At 44.8% G+C, this 15,555-nt stretch overlaps 1 protein-coding gene across 3 annotated transcripts in view; it reads right to left on the bottom strand.

Annotated features, from left to right (window-relative positions):
- FNDC1 (fibronectin type III domain containing 1) overlaps positions 1–15,555 on the bottom strand; it is a 100,699-nt gene that overhangs the window by 62,387 nt on the left and 22,757 nt on the right. The window contains exons 2-4 of one of the 3 annotated variants that reach the window (XM_081250946.1): positions 11,737–11,931; positions 9,324–9,410; positions 8,830–8,898 (exon numbers count right to left, since the gene is read on the bottom strand). The exons of 1 other annotated variant lie outside the window; for it this stretch is intronic. In XM_081250946.1, coding sequence (XP_081107072.1) covers positions 8,830–8,898; positions 9,324–9,410; positions 11,737–11,931 — 351 coding nt within the window. The remainder of the gene's footprint in view (positions 1–8,829; positions 8,899–9,323; positions 9,411–11,736; positions 11,932–15,555) is intronic. One more of the 3 variants, XM_081250947.1, reaches the window with a different exon arrangement.

Here is a 15,555-nt window from a genome sequence, read left to right as displayed (position 1 = left end):
CTCAAAATCCAGCAGGACTGTCTCAGAAACAAAGCAAATGCTTCAGCCAACCCGGGACCACTCCATTCCAACCATGTTGTTTTGTTTGGCTGTTTGTTTCACAAAAGTGCTGGCTCACTTTACCACTGAACAGAGCTCCTCAGACGCTTCACCAAGGTTTATGTAACAGCAAAAAAAATGAGCTCAATCCCCAGAAGCCTGGAGCATGGCAATTTAGCCCCAATCTCGGTTTTATCTCAAAATTGCATTTGAATTTTATAGACTACTCTGTAATATTTTGGTGTTTGTTTTAAAGTCAAAAATAACATTTTAAATGACCAACCATCAAGAAACCACTTCCCGTAGGATCTGCGTCGTTTATCTCATGCCTTCCTGGACTCCTGGCAGTGCCGTGGAGAAGTTCTGAGAAGCCAGTTTGAGAAGCCCCAAGAATGAGCAGTATGTCAGCAGCTTCAGGATGTCATCCAAAAATGTCAATCAGTGGCTGACTCTGACCCCAGTGGTGCTATGAATATCAGTGAAAATTACACCATCAGTGTCACCGCACAGGACTGAGGCTGCGAAGGCCAGGTCGCCCCACGATGGCAGCCAGCAGGACATTAACGACACAGGCAAACTGCACAAGTTGGCGATGAAGCCGTGCTCCACTACCAGAACAAAAAATCAGCAGTCCTCTAACTGTTTGCATGGACACATCCCTCAGTCTTACAGATCATAAGCCCTTTGAGGGGCGTCTCTCCCTACGTTAAGCCGATAGTTTTTCTCCACCACCACGAAGGCAGAGCTAAGGTCTCTGTGTCCTACTCAGGGCAGTGGCTCAACTACAAGCCTGGAACAGTGACACAGCTGCCGACGTGCTGAGCCTCCTGCACCAGGGCCTAGGGTGAGCCCTTGCCTGGGCCCAGCTCACTCGCTCCCCGTCCCTGACCCAGCCTCACCTGACTCAGGGTGGAAGGAAGGATGGGGACCTCCTGCAGATGACCCGCTGCCAAGCCTCCTCCACGACGGACGTGAAAGCGCATCGTTAGAAGCATCTGCTGGGCCCATCTGGTGGTGCTTCAGTTTTCAGCCACGCTTCCTGAGGACTCAGGAGGGCCACAGAAAGCAAAGGAAGCAAGCAGTCTTTCCTGAGCTCCTTAACGGCTGAAATGTGGACACCTGGCGTTGCCTCACCCCACAGAGGACACAGAGCCTGCTGGTCGATGTAAGCTAAGAGGAAGGCGTGTTAAAAATTCTAAGAGGGCTTCCCTGGTGGCGCAGTGGTTGAGAGTCCGCCTGCCGATGCTAGGGGACAAGGGTTCGTGCCCCAGTCCGGGAAGATCCCACATGCCGCGGCGTGGCTGGGCCCGTGAGCCATGGCCGCTGAGCCTGCGCGTCCGGAGCCTGTGCTCCGCAGCGGGAGAGGCCACAGCAGTGAGAGGCCCATGTACTGCAAAAAAAAAAATGTAGGTAACCTTTAAGGTCCCTCCAGCTTTAAAAAATCTGTGATAATTCAAGTATACTCAGGAAGCTAGGTATTAAAAAAAAAAATTCTAAGAAAAATTATTCAAAGCTTTTTTTTGGTCTGGTTTGTTTTAGTCTAAAGCTCTTCTGCATTTGTTTCATTTGGGAGTAGGATACTCAGCAATGCAGTTGTCTTCTGGGTATGAAAGACCTTTTTCTGTTGAAAGGCTATTCATGATTTCAATTTTTAGCGCCATCCAACATGTCATTTGCAAATGAAAGATCCAGTTACAATACATGAATAGGTTGACAACTGAGAAAAGAAAGTGCTTTCTTTCAGGACTGACCTCTTCCGCTGCAGGGAGCCTATATAAGAAGCTGCCACCCTCTTCAGTGACATCATTGCCCCTCCCACCCTCTGCTTCACTCAGACATCGAAAGAAAAGATACGCAGTCAGAAAGTGGCATCCAGCCCCCGGGCCGGTAGGTTTATTAACTACTGCAGGTTCCTCTAAGACTTGACGGCAAGGTCGGCCGACATTCCATTCAAGGCCACACACGTGGGGACAGTGGGGACAGTTCATCTCCCCAGCTGTCCACAGCCCCTGCCCCGCCCACTCGAAGCAGCCACTCATCAGCCTCTGAAATAAGCGCCCATCCATGGGAGGAAAGGGCCTCTCTCACAGTCGCTCGTTTCCTAACAATTCACTGAAGGGAAAATCTGTGCACAGATATTTACACTCATCAGTGTAGACATGGAGATGAAACACCACAAAATGTGGGTTTCAGCCCTGCTGTCCTGGAAGGCTGATCGCCACTGCTTCCTCTTCCGGACAGCTGGCCGGCGCCACCTTCCCACGGCATTCTTGTTTGGGCTGAAACTCCCGAGTTACCACCCAAGAACGTCTGGCTAAATGACATTAAACGGCTCGGCACACAAGCCTCTACTGCCTACTTTTTATGACTAAAGAACAGCCTCTAAGGTTGGTGAAGTCTAACCGCATTCTGATGTGAGAGGCGGCTTTGAAACAGGCACTCACGTAAAGAGACCTGAGCCCCAGGATGACCGTGGAGAGGGGTAACCCCACAGCAGGTGGATCTGACTGTGTCTTCACAGAGCAGCCAGCCCTGAGGGACTCCGATCTCCAAATGCATTCAACGCCATCCTTCCCCCAGGCCCCGCCAGAACAGGGGACAAGAACTAGGATCTCTGACTAATGACAGCACCACAAAGTGACGACACAGTGGCCTGCCCGGGGCCAGCCCGAGTCAGCAGCTAAACGAGACGGGGGTGCCCGACCTCCTGACACACTGTGCGTCCTCCAGAGCACAGGTGTGGAGCAGAAGCAGCCTCCAAATTTATTTCACTCAACAAACATGTCTTGAGCACATACTATGCGCTTGGCCCAGGCTCTGGAGATACAAAGATGAGTAAATCATTTTGCCCTGCCCCGGAAGAGCTCGCCATCCAGGCCAGGAACCACAAACCAGGTCTGCCCTGTGAATTGCACACTTAAAAAAACACTAATAATTGGGGCTTCCCTGGTGGTACAGTGGTTGAGAGTCCCCCTGCCGATGCAGGGGACACGGGTTCGTGCCCCAGTCCGGGAAGATCCCACATGCCGCAGAGCGGCTGGGCCCGTGAGCCACGGCCGCTGAGCCTGCGCATCCGGAGCCTGTGCTCCGCAACGGGAGAGGCCACAACAGTGAGAGGCCCGCGTACCACACACACACAAAAAAAAACCACTAATAATTGCATGAGAGAGCTACTGAAAATATGTCACAGACATTATTAATTCCCTGTGGGCCAAAGAATTGTTAAATTGAAACCAGTGTGTGCAAAGAGGACAGTCTTTGATCATAATTAGAAAGTTTGAACTGGGCTACACTTAAAGCTCAAGTCCAACACTCAGCAGCCCCAGGATCTTGCTCCAGGATTATCTGACGACCGCCCAGGGCGGCAGTGCTGTCTGTGGTTTGCCTATTGCTGTACCACACAGGCTACTCTTTCCCAGAGTCATAAACACACACATCAGTTTAAGTGAGTTAACACAACCGTCTCCTTGGCTCATCTGGCAGAAAGCCTGCCATTTGCATCCACAGAAGGGGAGGGCGCCACTTCCAGTGTATCACTGGAGACAGTTCTTTATCCTGGGCACCTTTGTGTATTCAGTCACAACCCCAACACCCAGAAACTATAATTCAGTGTTTCTTCCTTGGCTAATACGCTTCCTGGATTTGCTGACCTAAGACACTCCAAGTAGGGTGGAGACTAAGGCAAACAACCATTTCTCAGGAATGCTTCCCAACTGCTTGCAAAGCTTAGGATCACTCATTCAAAGTGCCTTAGTGTCATTAATTCATGAAATTTCAAAGCTGAAAGGAACCCTAGAACCTTAGAAGGAAGCTTAGAACCTGAGAAGGTTCTTAGAACTGAGCCTGGAGCCTTCCTGGGGAGCCCCATCATTATATGGCTGAAGGGCTCAGAAGATCAGCGCTCACTGTTGGCTGAGCCTGAGTCTGGGCTGCAAGAGTGTGCAGTGGAGATGATTATGGTTTGATGGATTAATTATGCTCTAAGTTAAGAGATTAGGGAAGGAGCCCATCTCAAGACAATGGGTTAGAATTTTCAAATTCCACATCAGTCACATCTATATAAACAAACTAGCAAGAAAATGTACCTGGAGATGGGTGCTCATTTTGATGAACTACTGATAGAAAAGACCAAAACGCATGCTCGGGGCACGCCTTCCTGATATGTCCACAGACATTTCCTATGAAAGGAGTGCCAGGGAAGAAAGGAAAGAGGCCAAGCTTTGGTTTTCGGGGTTTCATAGTTTCACTGTTTCAGTGTCAAATAATTTGATACCTGTTCAAATCAGCTTTTGAGCCAGTTCCTATGGGGGAGGGGAGGCTCCAAAGTTGAATCCAACCCCAGAACAGCCCTCGGGTCTAACCACGCTTGCAAAGAAGCTTTACCTGTCTGAAGTCAACCTTAAAGAGAACAGCAACCTTTCCTCAGAGCCAGGAGGAGGGAAGGGAGCCGTGAAGGTTTGGAAGTCAAGAGAGGGAAGACAAGAGATGTCACCCTGATGACCTTTACTTCCCAGGGAGGCAGGAAACAAGGTTACTTGCTAGAAGTGAGAGGAAGGCAGGTGGGGGAAGGAGCCTGAAGACAGTGGCCAAATTTTGGACTAGCCACTGTGGGAGAAAGAAAGGAAACTGAGTAAGACCAATGCCAAGCAGAGCCAAGGGCCCAGGTGAAGTTAGAAAACCAGCTCCAAGAAGCTGTCACAACGCGTATCAGCTTAGCTCTTTAGTTGTCCCACAAGGCTCAGCATTTAGCACACAGGAGGGAAAACCAGAGAGCTGGGGGGAGGGGGGTGTCTGGCATGGCCATGCTGACCCGCGTGCGGTTGAAATGCTGGGGACCCAGATAAACTAAGCAAGAAATGAGCCAGGAGATGGCTTCTGGACTCTGGAAGGGGGAAGGGTCTACAGACACAAAGCCTGATTGGATCTGAAACAAGCTTCTGACACGAGGGCACTGAAGAAGTGAGATGATGGGGAATTTCATGATTCTGGATTGTGGAGGGGAGCAACTTCATCTTAAGTGACAGGAGTGAGACCATCAAATGGACCATTGTCACGGAGGTGGGTGCAGTCCAGGACGTGGGTGTGGCAAGCGCACAGTAAGCCAAGTGCCCTCAAGCTACCTGGATTCAGGGAGCAACCTGGGGATCAGGGGGTGACTGTGATAAGGAAAGGAAAGGCTGGACCACAGGTATCATGCCAGTGTTGGTTGAAAATGGCCTAAGAGAATTGTGAACTCTGTGCTGAACTTGAGTCTGAGCTCTAATTTAACTGTAAAAAAAAAAAAAAAAAAAAGTAGTAAGCTTCATGAACTAAGTATAATGTAAAGAAAATATGAGGCATAAATCCGACTTTTATTTTATGTCTAGTTTGGGCACCATAGCTTAAGGAAAGTGCAAAGGACTAGGTTTTTAGAAAACCATAACATTATTAAAAGTACATGTGATCCTACTGAGAGCTAAAATTTCCCAGATGAAGAGCAAGTGAAAGCAGATGAATTGCCCTCTGAGTCCCTGGGCTGGCTGGAAGCAGAGGTGGACCGTGGTCCTCATCCTGGACCGTGGTCCTCATTTTGACTCCCAGTGCCTGGTTCTGCACAGAGCAGATTACCCAGGTCCCGTCACAGGAAAAGAGCTAGAACAACTTCAGAAAAGTCTGCAGGAAAGCTAAATAATAGGATTCCAATATGTGAAGGGACCTGTAACCTCTCTTCCCTGGGGACAAAACAAAGGGAGATGGGTTTACATCTCAACAGGAGAGATTTTACATTTACATACTAAGAACACTTTCTAACAAAAAGATATGAGATGAGCTACCCAAAGAGGAGGTCTAAACTTCTGCCCTAGAGTTGCATTTTTGCTTAGTCCCATCATTTTCTGAGAGTGTCCACATTTACTTGAGTGACCATCTGAGAATCACTCAGGTCCAGCCCACCTCCAGGACTCCCTGCACGTTTTTCCTCCCCTCCTGTGGCTTCTCAGACAGTCCCCATAGGGTCTCAGCCATCTTATTGGCACCTCCTAGGCTCCGCCACCCTGCTTGTTCTATTTCACAAGCTGTTGGTTTTTCAAAGAATTTATGATTATGTTACAGGCTACATTTTGTGTCTCCCCACCCCCCAAATTTTTATGTTTAAGACCTAAACCCTAGTTACCTCAGAATGTGACTGTGTTTGCAGACTGGGCCTATTAAGAAGTGATCAAGTTAAAATGAGGTTATTACTAAGGTGGCCCTAATCCCATCTGACTGGTGTCCTTAGAAGGAGCAGAAATTTGGACACACAAAGATACCAAGGATGCATGCCCACAGAGGGAAGATAAGCCAAAGAGAAAGACAAACCTGCTGACACATCAGGAGAAATCAAATCTGCTGACACCTTAATCTTGGACTTCTAGACTCTAGGACTGTGAGAAAATAAATATCTATTGTTTAAGGTAACCAGTCGGTGATATTTTGTTATGGCATCCCTATCAAACTCATACACGTTGTATGCATTAGTTTTTGCTTACAGGTGTATTATCTTTCTTTCCCACTAGAATACAGTCTTCATTAAGGCCATTAAGGCCCTTGTCTATCTTATTCACTATTGCGTCTTTTGCACCCAGAACTCTGCCTGGAAAGCCGCAGGCCCTGAATGAATTAATTAAATAATTAAAGTCCTGTTTTTAAGTAAAGACAATGAGGTCAAGATAGATTCCAGCCAGCAAAGGAGGCCTTCTGAAATCTGAACTGAAACCACTGTTTCCAGCAGAATAAAAGAACGGATTTTCCTCTGCTTTCAAATAAACACCGGAAGAACGTGAGGTATTACTGATCAAAGCACTAGAGCCAACCCTTGGGGCCTCACACCAGGTGCAGATGCTAATGTCTGCGTTTCTAGGACAAATCCCTTCCTTTGCATGAAGATACCTGGAATTCAGAATAGTACTTCTTTTGTTTAACAGGATTATCATATATTAACAATTTCCTCAGAACAATAGCATAGCATATTTTCCAGGCCATATTTAAAAAGGTACAGATGCATGTTGATCCCTTATTGATAATTTCTCATAAATTATTTTTTTTATTTTCATTGACAATGAAATGTAATTTTTTTCTGGAGCACTGTAACCAAGTCTATGCATTCTGGATATGCATTTTTTTAAAGTTCTGCTTTATATCATATACTGCAAAAGGTTTTGGTTAGCAATTTCTTCCAGCATCTTTTTTAACATAATGAATGGCAAATACAGAGTTATGTATTATAGCAGAGCATTCTTTGGCAAGTAGGGCCTACAGAGGCTCCTGCAGAGAAAGGTTAAAGGATCTCACAGTCCATAAAACCAAGAGTGAGCTGGGGCATGATTGTCTGTGGTTCCCAATTCCCAGGGTTTATTCCCATGTGCTTACTCAGAAAGGACATGCACACCCACTCTCACACACACACCTGTTTCTATTAAAGAAGGCATAAGAAATTAACTACTTAAGAAAAAGTAAGAAAATTACTTGTTCTAAAGCTGCCATTCAGAAAACTCTATCAGGAAGATGATAAAAATAAAATGGTTATTTAAAATACAAAGCATAAAATTCAAATACAAGGCACAGTACATCTGTCAGTAAAAGGTTTATGTGTGTCTGTGAATGTTTACATGTGTATCTTTAGGGGAAGACAACCTCTGAAATAAACGTCCTTTCCTATTTTGCACATTTTCTAGGTGTACTACCTTCTTGACTCTTTTACTGTCAATGTCTTCCAAGGTTTGATCCTTGGCTTCTACTCTTGTCTCTCCTCATTCTCACCCACTCATCACTCTCCCTACTTTAGTTCTCCCTCTACAGCATGACTCCCAAACCCATGCCTACCTCTTGCTTCTCACTTCCAACTTTCAGGCCCTCATCTCCAATCACCTGTAAGACATCGCCACTACATCCCCTCACGTCCAACGTATTTAAACAAGAACATATCACCTTTCCTAGAAATCCAGTTTCCTTTTCTGGTTGTTTTGTTCTTCCACTCCCTTTTTGTATAAAGCGGACTTTGAAAACTGCCTACACCCATCAAATCTGACCTGAGCAGCAGATTAGGGTCGTTGGTTTCCGCATACTCACCTTCCTCTCAACAACAATACCAGATTGATGTATTTAAAAACACTGCTCCTTGCCTCACTGCCTTTGGGATATCACCCAACCACACTCTGAAATAACTGCTTTCATTTTGCATTATCGTTTAACCATTAATCAAATATATTCATGAAGCACACAGGAAATGTCAACACTTCTCTCAACAAGTAAAACAATATGGCCAGACAACATCAACATCCAAATGATAAAACACACATATATACAAATATGGAGCGGAGATGGAAGGCAGGTTATCTAACATATCACAAAATATCCCATGGATAAGAAAAGACAAAAAGCCTTGAGGCTGCATATTAGCCAATGAAAGTCACTGTTTGGTGGGCCCCATTCACTTCTGCATCCACAGGTAGAAGAGCTGTAAATATCCTCATCGGGCCAGGACTGCCATCTCAACCACCATATTTGCCTGTTAACAGCGCAACAGCATCCCCAGATGTAGACGAAGACATGCCCCCACACCAGGACATGAAAGAGCAATGAGGAGTGAGCAACACTGGCTGCAGTCTGGACCTTCCAGTGCAGAGCAGATCGACCAAAACTGTGCGGCATGTGTGTTAGTTTAGCGATGGGAACCAAATGAAGGTTTGTGAGCACGTGTGTGTGTGACAGGAGCGCAGCCCTCTTTTGAGATGGTGCTTCAGTGAAGACACGAACCGGATGAGCAAATAGTACCTGTGACGGTTTCATTAAATGGTCCAGGACCCTTAATGGGAAAACCATCAATCTTGATCCATTCACCTCCTAAATTAGGAAAATGGAACTTGATAGTTAGAAAGGAGGACTGTTGGACTGTCCACATTTCAGTGCATCCCTAAACGCATATTTCAACGGTCTCTTCAACGATCTTCCAAAGGATCTGCTCAGGCCATACGAGTGACTAGGCCCCTAACCTGTATGGACAACACACATTTCTGGTCTTTTATACATAGTTTACTCTAATGAGTACTCCGAAATTTAAGACAAAACGCTCATAACCTACATCAAAATTATTTTAAAAGAAGGGATAAATCTCTCCTAGTTTTCCATCTTTCAGCTTGGCATACAAGTCTAAAAATTTCTTGTTTGGGAACTCTTTAATGATTCTAGATTTGTATTGACCTGACGAAGCAAAGAATCTCCCAATCTAAGTCACAAAAATACAGCCTCCAATTCTAGATAAGACTTACCAGGCAGGCTTTCAGCTCTGTAAACTGGACGGCTCACTCCACTGTTGTTTTCTGCAGTAACCAGCACAAAGTACACTACCCCCGGCTCTGAAACATATGGTTTATATCAAGCCACCGTTTCAAATCTCCAAGAATGACAATTTAAGTCAGCATCTTCCTTATACCAGTTATAACCAAATATAAAAATCTGAATTAAGTGACCAGTCTAACTATAGCTTTCTCTCTTTTCTTTAATCAAAATCACTGACATTCATCCCAGGCAACTGAAGCACACCTGACCAAAAGAACACAAAATTTATTTAATACAAAGTACATGACATGTGTAATAAACCTGCATTCATGAACAGTCAACAAGAAAAGCTTTTGCATTTTTTTAATGTGAAATCAATGTAGAAAACAGGCATGCAGTGTCCACTAGATAACTGGTTTAACCCACAGTGTTAGTAACTACAAAGAATATTTCCCAATGGAAACTCCAAATGGCAACCTCCAAAAATAGTGAGAAAATTTCAGGGTAACTCATAAAATTTAGTGCATGGGAAATCTTCACTGCAATAAATAAAGCTACACGGAATTTTCCTCTTGTCATAATAAAATATTTCCCTTACTATGTATGCATGCTGTCTTTGACTATTTCAACAAAAGTCTAGAAAAACATTTCCTGGGATCTTGGATATGCTAAGCTTGAAATAATTGGGCTTCACTTTTTGACGTGCATCTACAGGTCAAGGACACGTAGCAAAGGTATCTTTGGCTGAGATCCTGAAGTTGCTGGGATGCAAAAGGAAACCCAGACACCGTGTTACAAATGGAGGGTACCCTGAACTTGCAGCTTCAAAAAGCAAAACTCTAGTAGTGCTGGTTTTCCTCCAAATGAATTATTATCTTATGAAAGGTAAGTGAAGGTGCCAATTCCTTGAAGAGATGAAAGTTTGTGGGCATTTGAGGGCATGAAGGGTTGGAGAGGTAAGAGCTCTGTCCAAGGCAATAACGTTAATTGCATTGCTCAAAGTGAGGAACGTTCCTTTCACAAAACTTCAGTTCTCAAGCCAGAGGCCCAGGGGCAGCCACACATCTGGTACCCCTGCTATGCTCAAGACTGGTCCGCCTTCTGTCTGACCATGGCAGGGCCTGGTGGCATTGAGGGCTTGGCACGACCTGCCGGACTAACTGGGAAATGCTCTAGGTTCAGACAAAAAGCAAAACCAGGTTTCGCCAGGCACTTTCTCTCTTCGCTCTGAGCTTATTCGTATTTCAAAGAAATTTCATCAACGTGTCTCCGATTCTGTTCAGTTAACTCATCAGAAAGATGCTGGGGAGACACTCTCAGTTTGCAGTGAGTTCTAGGGCTTTCTTTCTGCATGTTTTTCTTCTCTGCAGCAACCGTAACAACCCAAGGGTTGAGCAAGCAAATGTGACGCTGCTCGTGCCTTTGGTGGGATAGACACTCCATTTAACCTCGCAGTAGGACTCTGTGGGGCCCTAGTGACGTGGAGAAGATTCAGATCCAGTGAAACGTATGTTTCGCTGGAACCATGAAGACGGGAATCTGTCCCTCTTTGTCTCCCCTCCGTGCACTTTCTGCTCTGCTACCCAGAAAGCTTAATATCACAATGCAGGAGGTGGAGAAGGAGTAAGTGTACTGGATGGTGACCAGGAAACTAAGAAACCACAAGCTGGTTTTGATCCACTGAAGGAACGCAGCAGAATGCTAACGTGGCCGGTGGGGAACCCGGTTGTCACAGGTGCTGACTTCTGTTACTTCCTATGATCCATCTTAAGGTTGGACCATGAGATGACTGTAGAATAAACAGGGTTTCAGGCCAGTGGGACCCAAAAAGCAGAAGACAGAGGATCCACTGGAGGCAGCTCAAAGCCTAAGTTCAAAACCACCTACATCTGCACTTATAAAAGAATATATTTAGGCAAAATGCTAAATACCCCAAACTTCCAGAATCAAATCTAATGGCGAGAAATGTTATATCTTTGAACCTCATGTGGCAAAGCATGACACATCACACACCCCTACAGGGACATATTATTTGAGTAATCCCTAATTATAAAATGGTTTATAAATTAGAAATCTCAAGATCAGGCTACAGACTTGTCCAGTTGTCAATTTCCTGAGATAAAAAAGGGTTGATGTATTTTCCAAAAGCACATCCAGAAACTAAAAATTGTTCCCTACATCAATGTGGAGAGAGATCCAGGAATACTGGACGTCAAAGGCAGGTTGGGGAAGCCCATGGGCAAGATGAAGGCTGTTGCTTCATAGCCGCTTGACCTTGGCTGTGCATCCCCAAAGAACCACTGGGTACCATTTTTGTCCCACAAATAGTCACCCTGAGAATTGGAAGGAGAATGTAGGTGTACAGTTAGTTCTGACAGGGAACAAGACCAGAGTGTCACTTACCCACATCCTCAATAAGGAAGGAGTGTGTCTGCGCATTCACCTCGATGTATTTAAGACTTTTCAGTGACTTCCCATAGGCAATGTTGTAATGCTCCACGGGTCTCCTGGTAGCGTCTTTGGGTGGGTCCCACGTGACCTTCAGGCCCATTTTAGTGGACAGCAGTTTCACATGCCTTGGCTTCAGTGGGTGGTCAGCTATGCAAACAGCACAACTGTGAACTCACGGGAAGGGCAGATTGGGAGAACGAATTGTTTCCAATGTTCTCTGACAGTGTTAGCAAAAGAGCAAATGCCTTTCAATCTGTCTGATCCCGAAGACTTTAAGCACCGTCACATGTGGACATCATTACAGTGCGCCAGCAGAACAGGCATACCGAACCTACAAGCTTTTATGCATTTCAGGGAACTGTGGGTGGTAAATTTAAACCACAAGTAAGATAAATCAAAATAAACTCTAGGCGATCTCCAGCTTGATCATGTTGCCTTGCTAGTGCAAGATGAACAGAATAGGAATTTGACATATTCTCCAGAAGCATTCATGTATTAAATAAATTCTTAGGATTTTGCATGGTACAGCTGGACAATCTTTCAAACAACTCTGAGAAAAATAACATAAAACTCTCACGATCAGGAAGAATTTCCACTGTATCCAAAGTGAGATAACAGAATCATTCGTTTCCACAAAGAAAACAAACCAAGGTCAACACCTTGAAAGAGAGGTAACCCTCTGGTTTTATCTGCATGTAGCTAATTTAAATGTTTCCATATTTTGTCCCAGAAGAGGAAGGACAAATTATTAAGAAGCACATTTTTATCTCCAGTTATGAAGTTCCAAAAGAGTGTTCTTGATTTTCAAAAATAACCAAAATGAAACATAATATTTTGTCAAACAAAATATCTCAGCTCATAATGTAACCGATATTGCAATGCCACGTAATATAAACAGATGCTAATATTCACGCAACAGTCAATTCTGGGGCAAATCTGGATCTGAAACTGATTATTCAATGATGCAAGGCATTCTCAGGGGGGGAAAGTAATCTTAAAAACCCAGAAACATTTAAACTTAGTAACATTAAGAAAAATGATTTTAGACTCTCATAGAAGAAGAAAGGGAAAAAGGAGTGTTTCGTGATAACACATAGATTGGTTAGTATGTGATTGTAACACTAATGAAGATTCTGAACAAAATAAGTGTGGCTGAGTCTAACATATATCACTTATTCTTCCCAAAATTACCCTGCTGCTTCAGGCGTAAAAATGATAAAAGAGAACTCCTGGAACCCCCACTAAAGAAGTTCAAGGAATGAAAAAAATAGAGTATGAATATAATAATTTTCGAGGCACTAGAGAAAGAATGTCCATTTTGGAGACAAAAACACAGTGTCAGAAGATGAGCACGGACCAGACCCCAGAAAGCATGCCTTCCGCAACGTCAGAGGTGAGGGTCCTGTAAACCCGAGATGGGAGAAAGCACAGACAAGACGCTTAACACCATCGGGGAAATTTTGAGTTGAGGAGACAATAAAGACAGCACTCTAGTGAGTTTCTGGATATTTAAAATTAGCAATCATGGCGACTCTGCCATAATTTTCACTGACCCTTCCTCGCCTACGAGAAACTTTTCAGAATTTACTTTGTCTGAGGACCGGGGCTCCCTTTCCTCAGTTTCCTTTATTTCTCCCAAGGCTTCACTACAAAAACCTCCCCTCCTTCTCTGCCACGTGTTTGACCTTTTCTAGTTGCAATCCCCATTTCCCACAATAGCAGAAATCATTCCCAGGAATCCAATATTTCACCCTGACCAAAATATCGGTGGAAACAAAGCAAGGACTCCAACACCATGAAAGGATGTTCATGGTTAGGTGATTCTCCTAAGGAAGAAAACAAATGAATGAATAAGTGAATAACGCTTTTCTTTACAGTTCAATTCCAAACCTCCCTTCAGACAGATGGTCTGAAAATGTGAGACTTGCGAAGCCCTAACACCATCACGTTTTCCTCTGGGTGCGAGTGATTCAATCAGTACACAACGGCCTGGGTCTGAAGATGATTTATGATCATTACTGACGTCTGAAAAGACGAACAATCTATAAATATGCTCATTGTTCATTCCTGCTCTGCCTTACATCTGTCCTTGGACACAGCATGGAATAATTTCTAAGTCACATGAGAATCGCAGTCAAATGGTTGCATCAGCCCAGCACAGGGGAACATTCAAAACCTCAAGGAGCTCCAATAAGACGAGGAAAGTAAAGAAGAAGAACAAGAGGCAAATCCCCCTGGGTCGCCAAAACCTAACGCGTATCATTGCATTCCGCTTACCCCATCAGTTTCCGAGCGTGTCCACGCGTGAGTCTGTTTGTTCTCCTCTTGCCAATGATCAAGTACCATCAGTGTGTCTCAACTCGATAACTGCCTGCATCAGCATTTGTGCACTAAGAAAAAGGCCATATGGTGTAAAACGACTCTCAAGTATAAAAATGGAAGAGGGAAATGGACAGGAAAAGAGGGCTTATTGAGTGCCTACCACCTGCCACCCTCTGCCCTGAAACTTACACTGCAGTAGGTGCTCTTAACACACACAGCCTGGGAGGTGTTATTTACTCCCTCCATGTGGCAGATGAAGAAAGCAAGGCCTGGAATAGAGAGGTTAGGAGAACTGCCCAGAGTCACACAGCTGTGTGGAACAGGGGTGGAACCAAATGCAGATCCTGCTGGGTCCAACTGCAAAACCAGGCTCTTCCCAGAGCTCGCAGACCCTCAGACCCTGTCCCTGCTCATAAATGACCAATGACCACACTCATGGAGAATTAATTCAGGAAGCCACTAGTCTCCTGAAACCAACTGTGAGGCCTCCAGCTGTGTTTATCATGTGATCCGCCATCTGTCCCACCTTCCCTTGCCGTTTTCCCCTCTGGGGGTTGCTCTGCATTCACCTACAGTCACCTTGCTTCCTGCTGCCTGTACCCATCCTCTCCTCTCTCTGGAAGGAATGGAGTCAGTGAACAATACTTGCATTCTTATAACAAAATCTTAGGCCAAAGGAACGACTTTCTAATGGTGACATTTTAGGCCTTGGAGAGTTACCTAATAAAGGTCGTTTTTGAACACGAAGACCTTGGGGACCCTGGAATCATCCCTTAGAGGCAGCCTTAGGGTGAATCTGCTTGTAAAATCAGTCCTGAATTTAAGATTCTCCAAAGGCTTTAGACCAATGTACCATAACCCGTCCCCCCACCCAACTCCCCAACACACACAAATTGGGCCAAGTAAACAAAATACTACAGTGACTTAATTAAGCGACATTTTCATTCCCTGGATTCTCATCAATTTTTATATTTAAAATTGGTATCATTGTTGATGCTGCCTAGTCAACATCACCCATGCCTCAGAAAGGCTTGGACGAAAGGAAGAACAGGAGGGCTACATGAAAGGAAATCTGTGGTCGGTCCAGGCCTACCCCTCCCCCCTCCAAGTGCCTGAGCTCTGAGAGTATTCATCAAACCAGCCTCTATCTAAGGAAGAACCATTCTAGGCAGGTACAGACCAATGTGTGTGAACTTGGATTACTTGACCGAAGACTTATTCTTGGGCCTAGAAACATGGCAGTTTGTTCTATTCCTGATCATCGTTTTGTAGGTCTCATGACTTCATTCCTTAAATGTGAAGTAGAGACATAAGGAGTGTGAAATTGGTTTCAGGGTCTGCAGACAGCATTCTGGGTTCCAGATCAGCATTCTGGTAGCATAAAGTTGATACATGACATACACTGGCTCCTTATTTATTTTTAAGTGTTCTTAGAAACTTAGAACAGAC

The sequence above is a fragment of the Mesoplodon bidens genome (assembly GCF_964165515.1).
Source record: "Mesoplodon bidens genome assembly, chromosome: 12".
NCBI lineage: Eukaryota > Metazoa > Chordata > Mammalia > Artiodactyla > Ziphiidae > Mesoplodon > Mesoplodon bidens.
The sequence above is the reverse complement of the archived record's forward strand: the minus strand, read 5'-3'. Positions and strand labels throughout refer to the sequence as shown.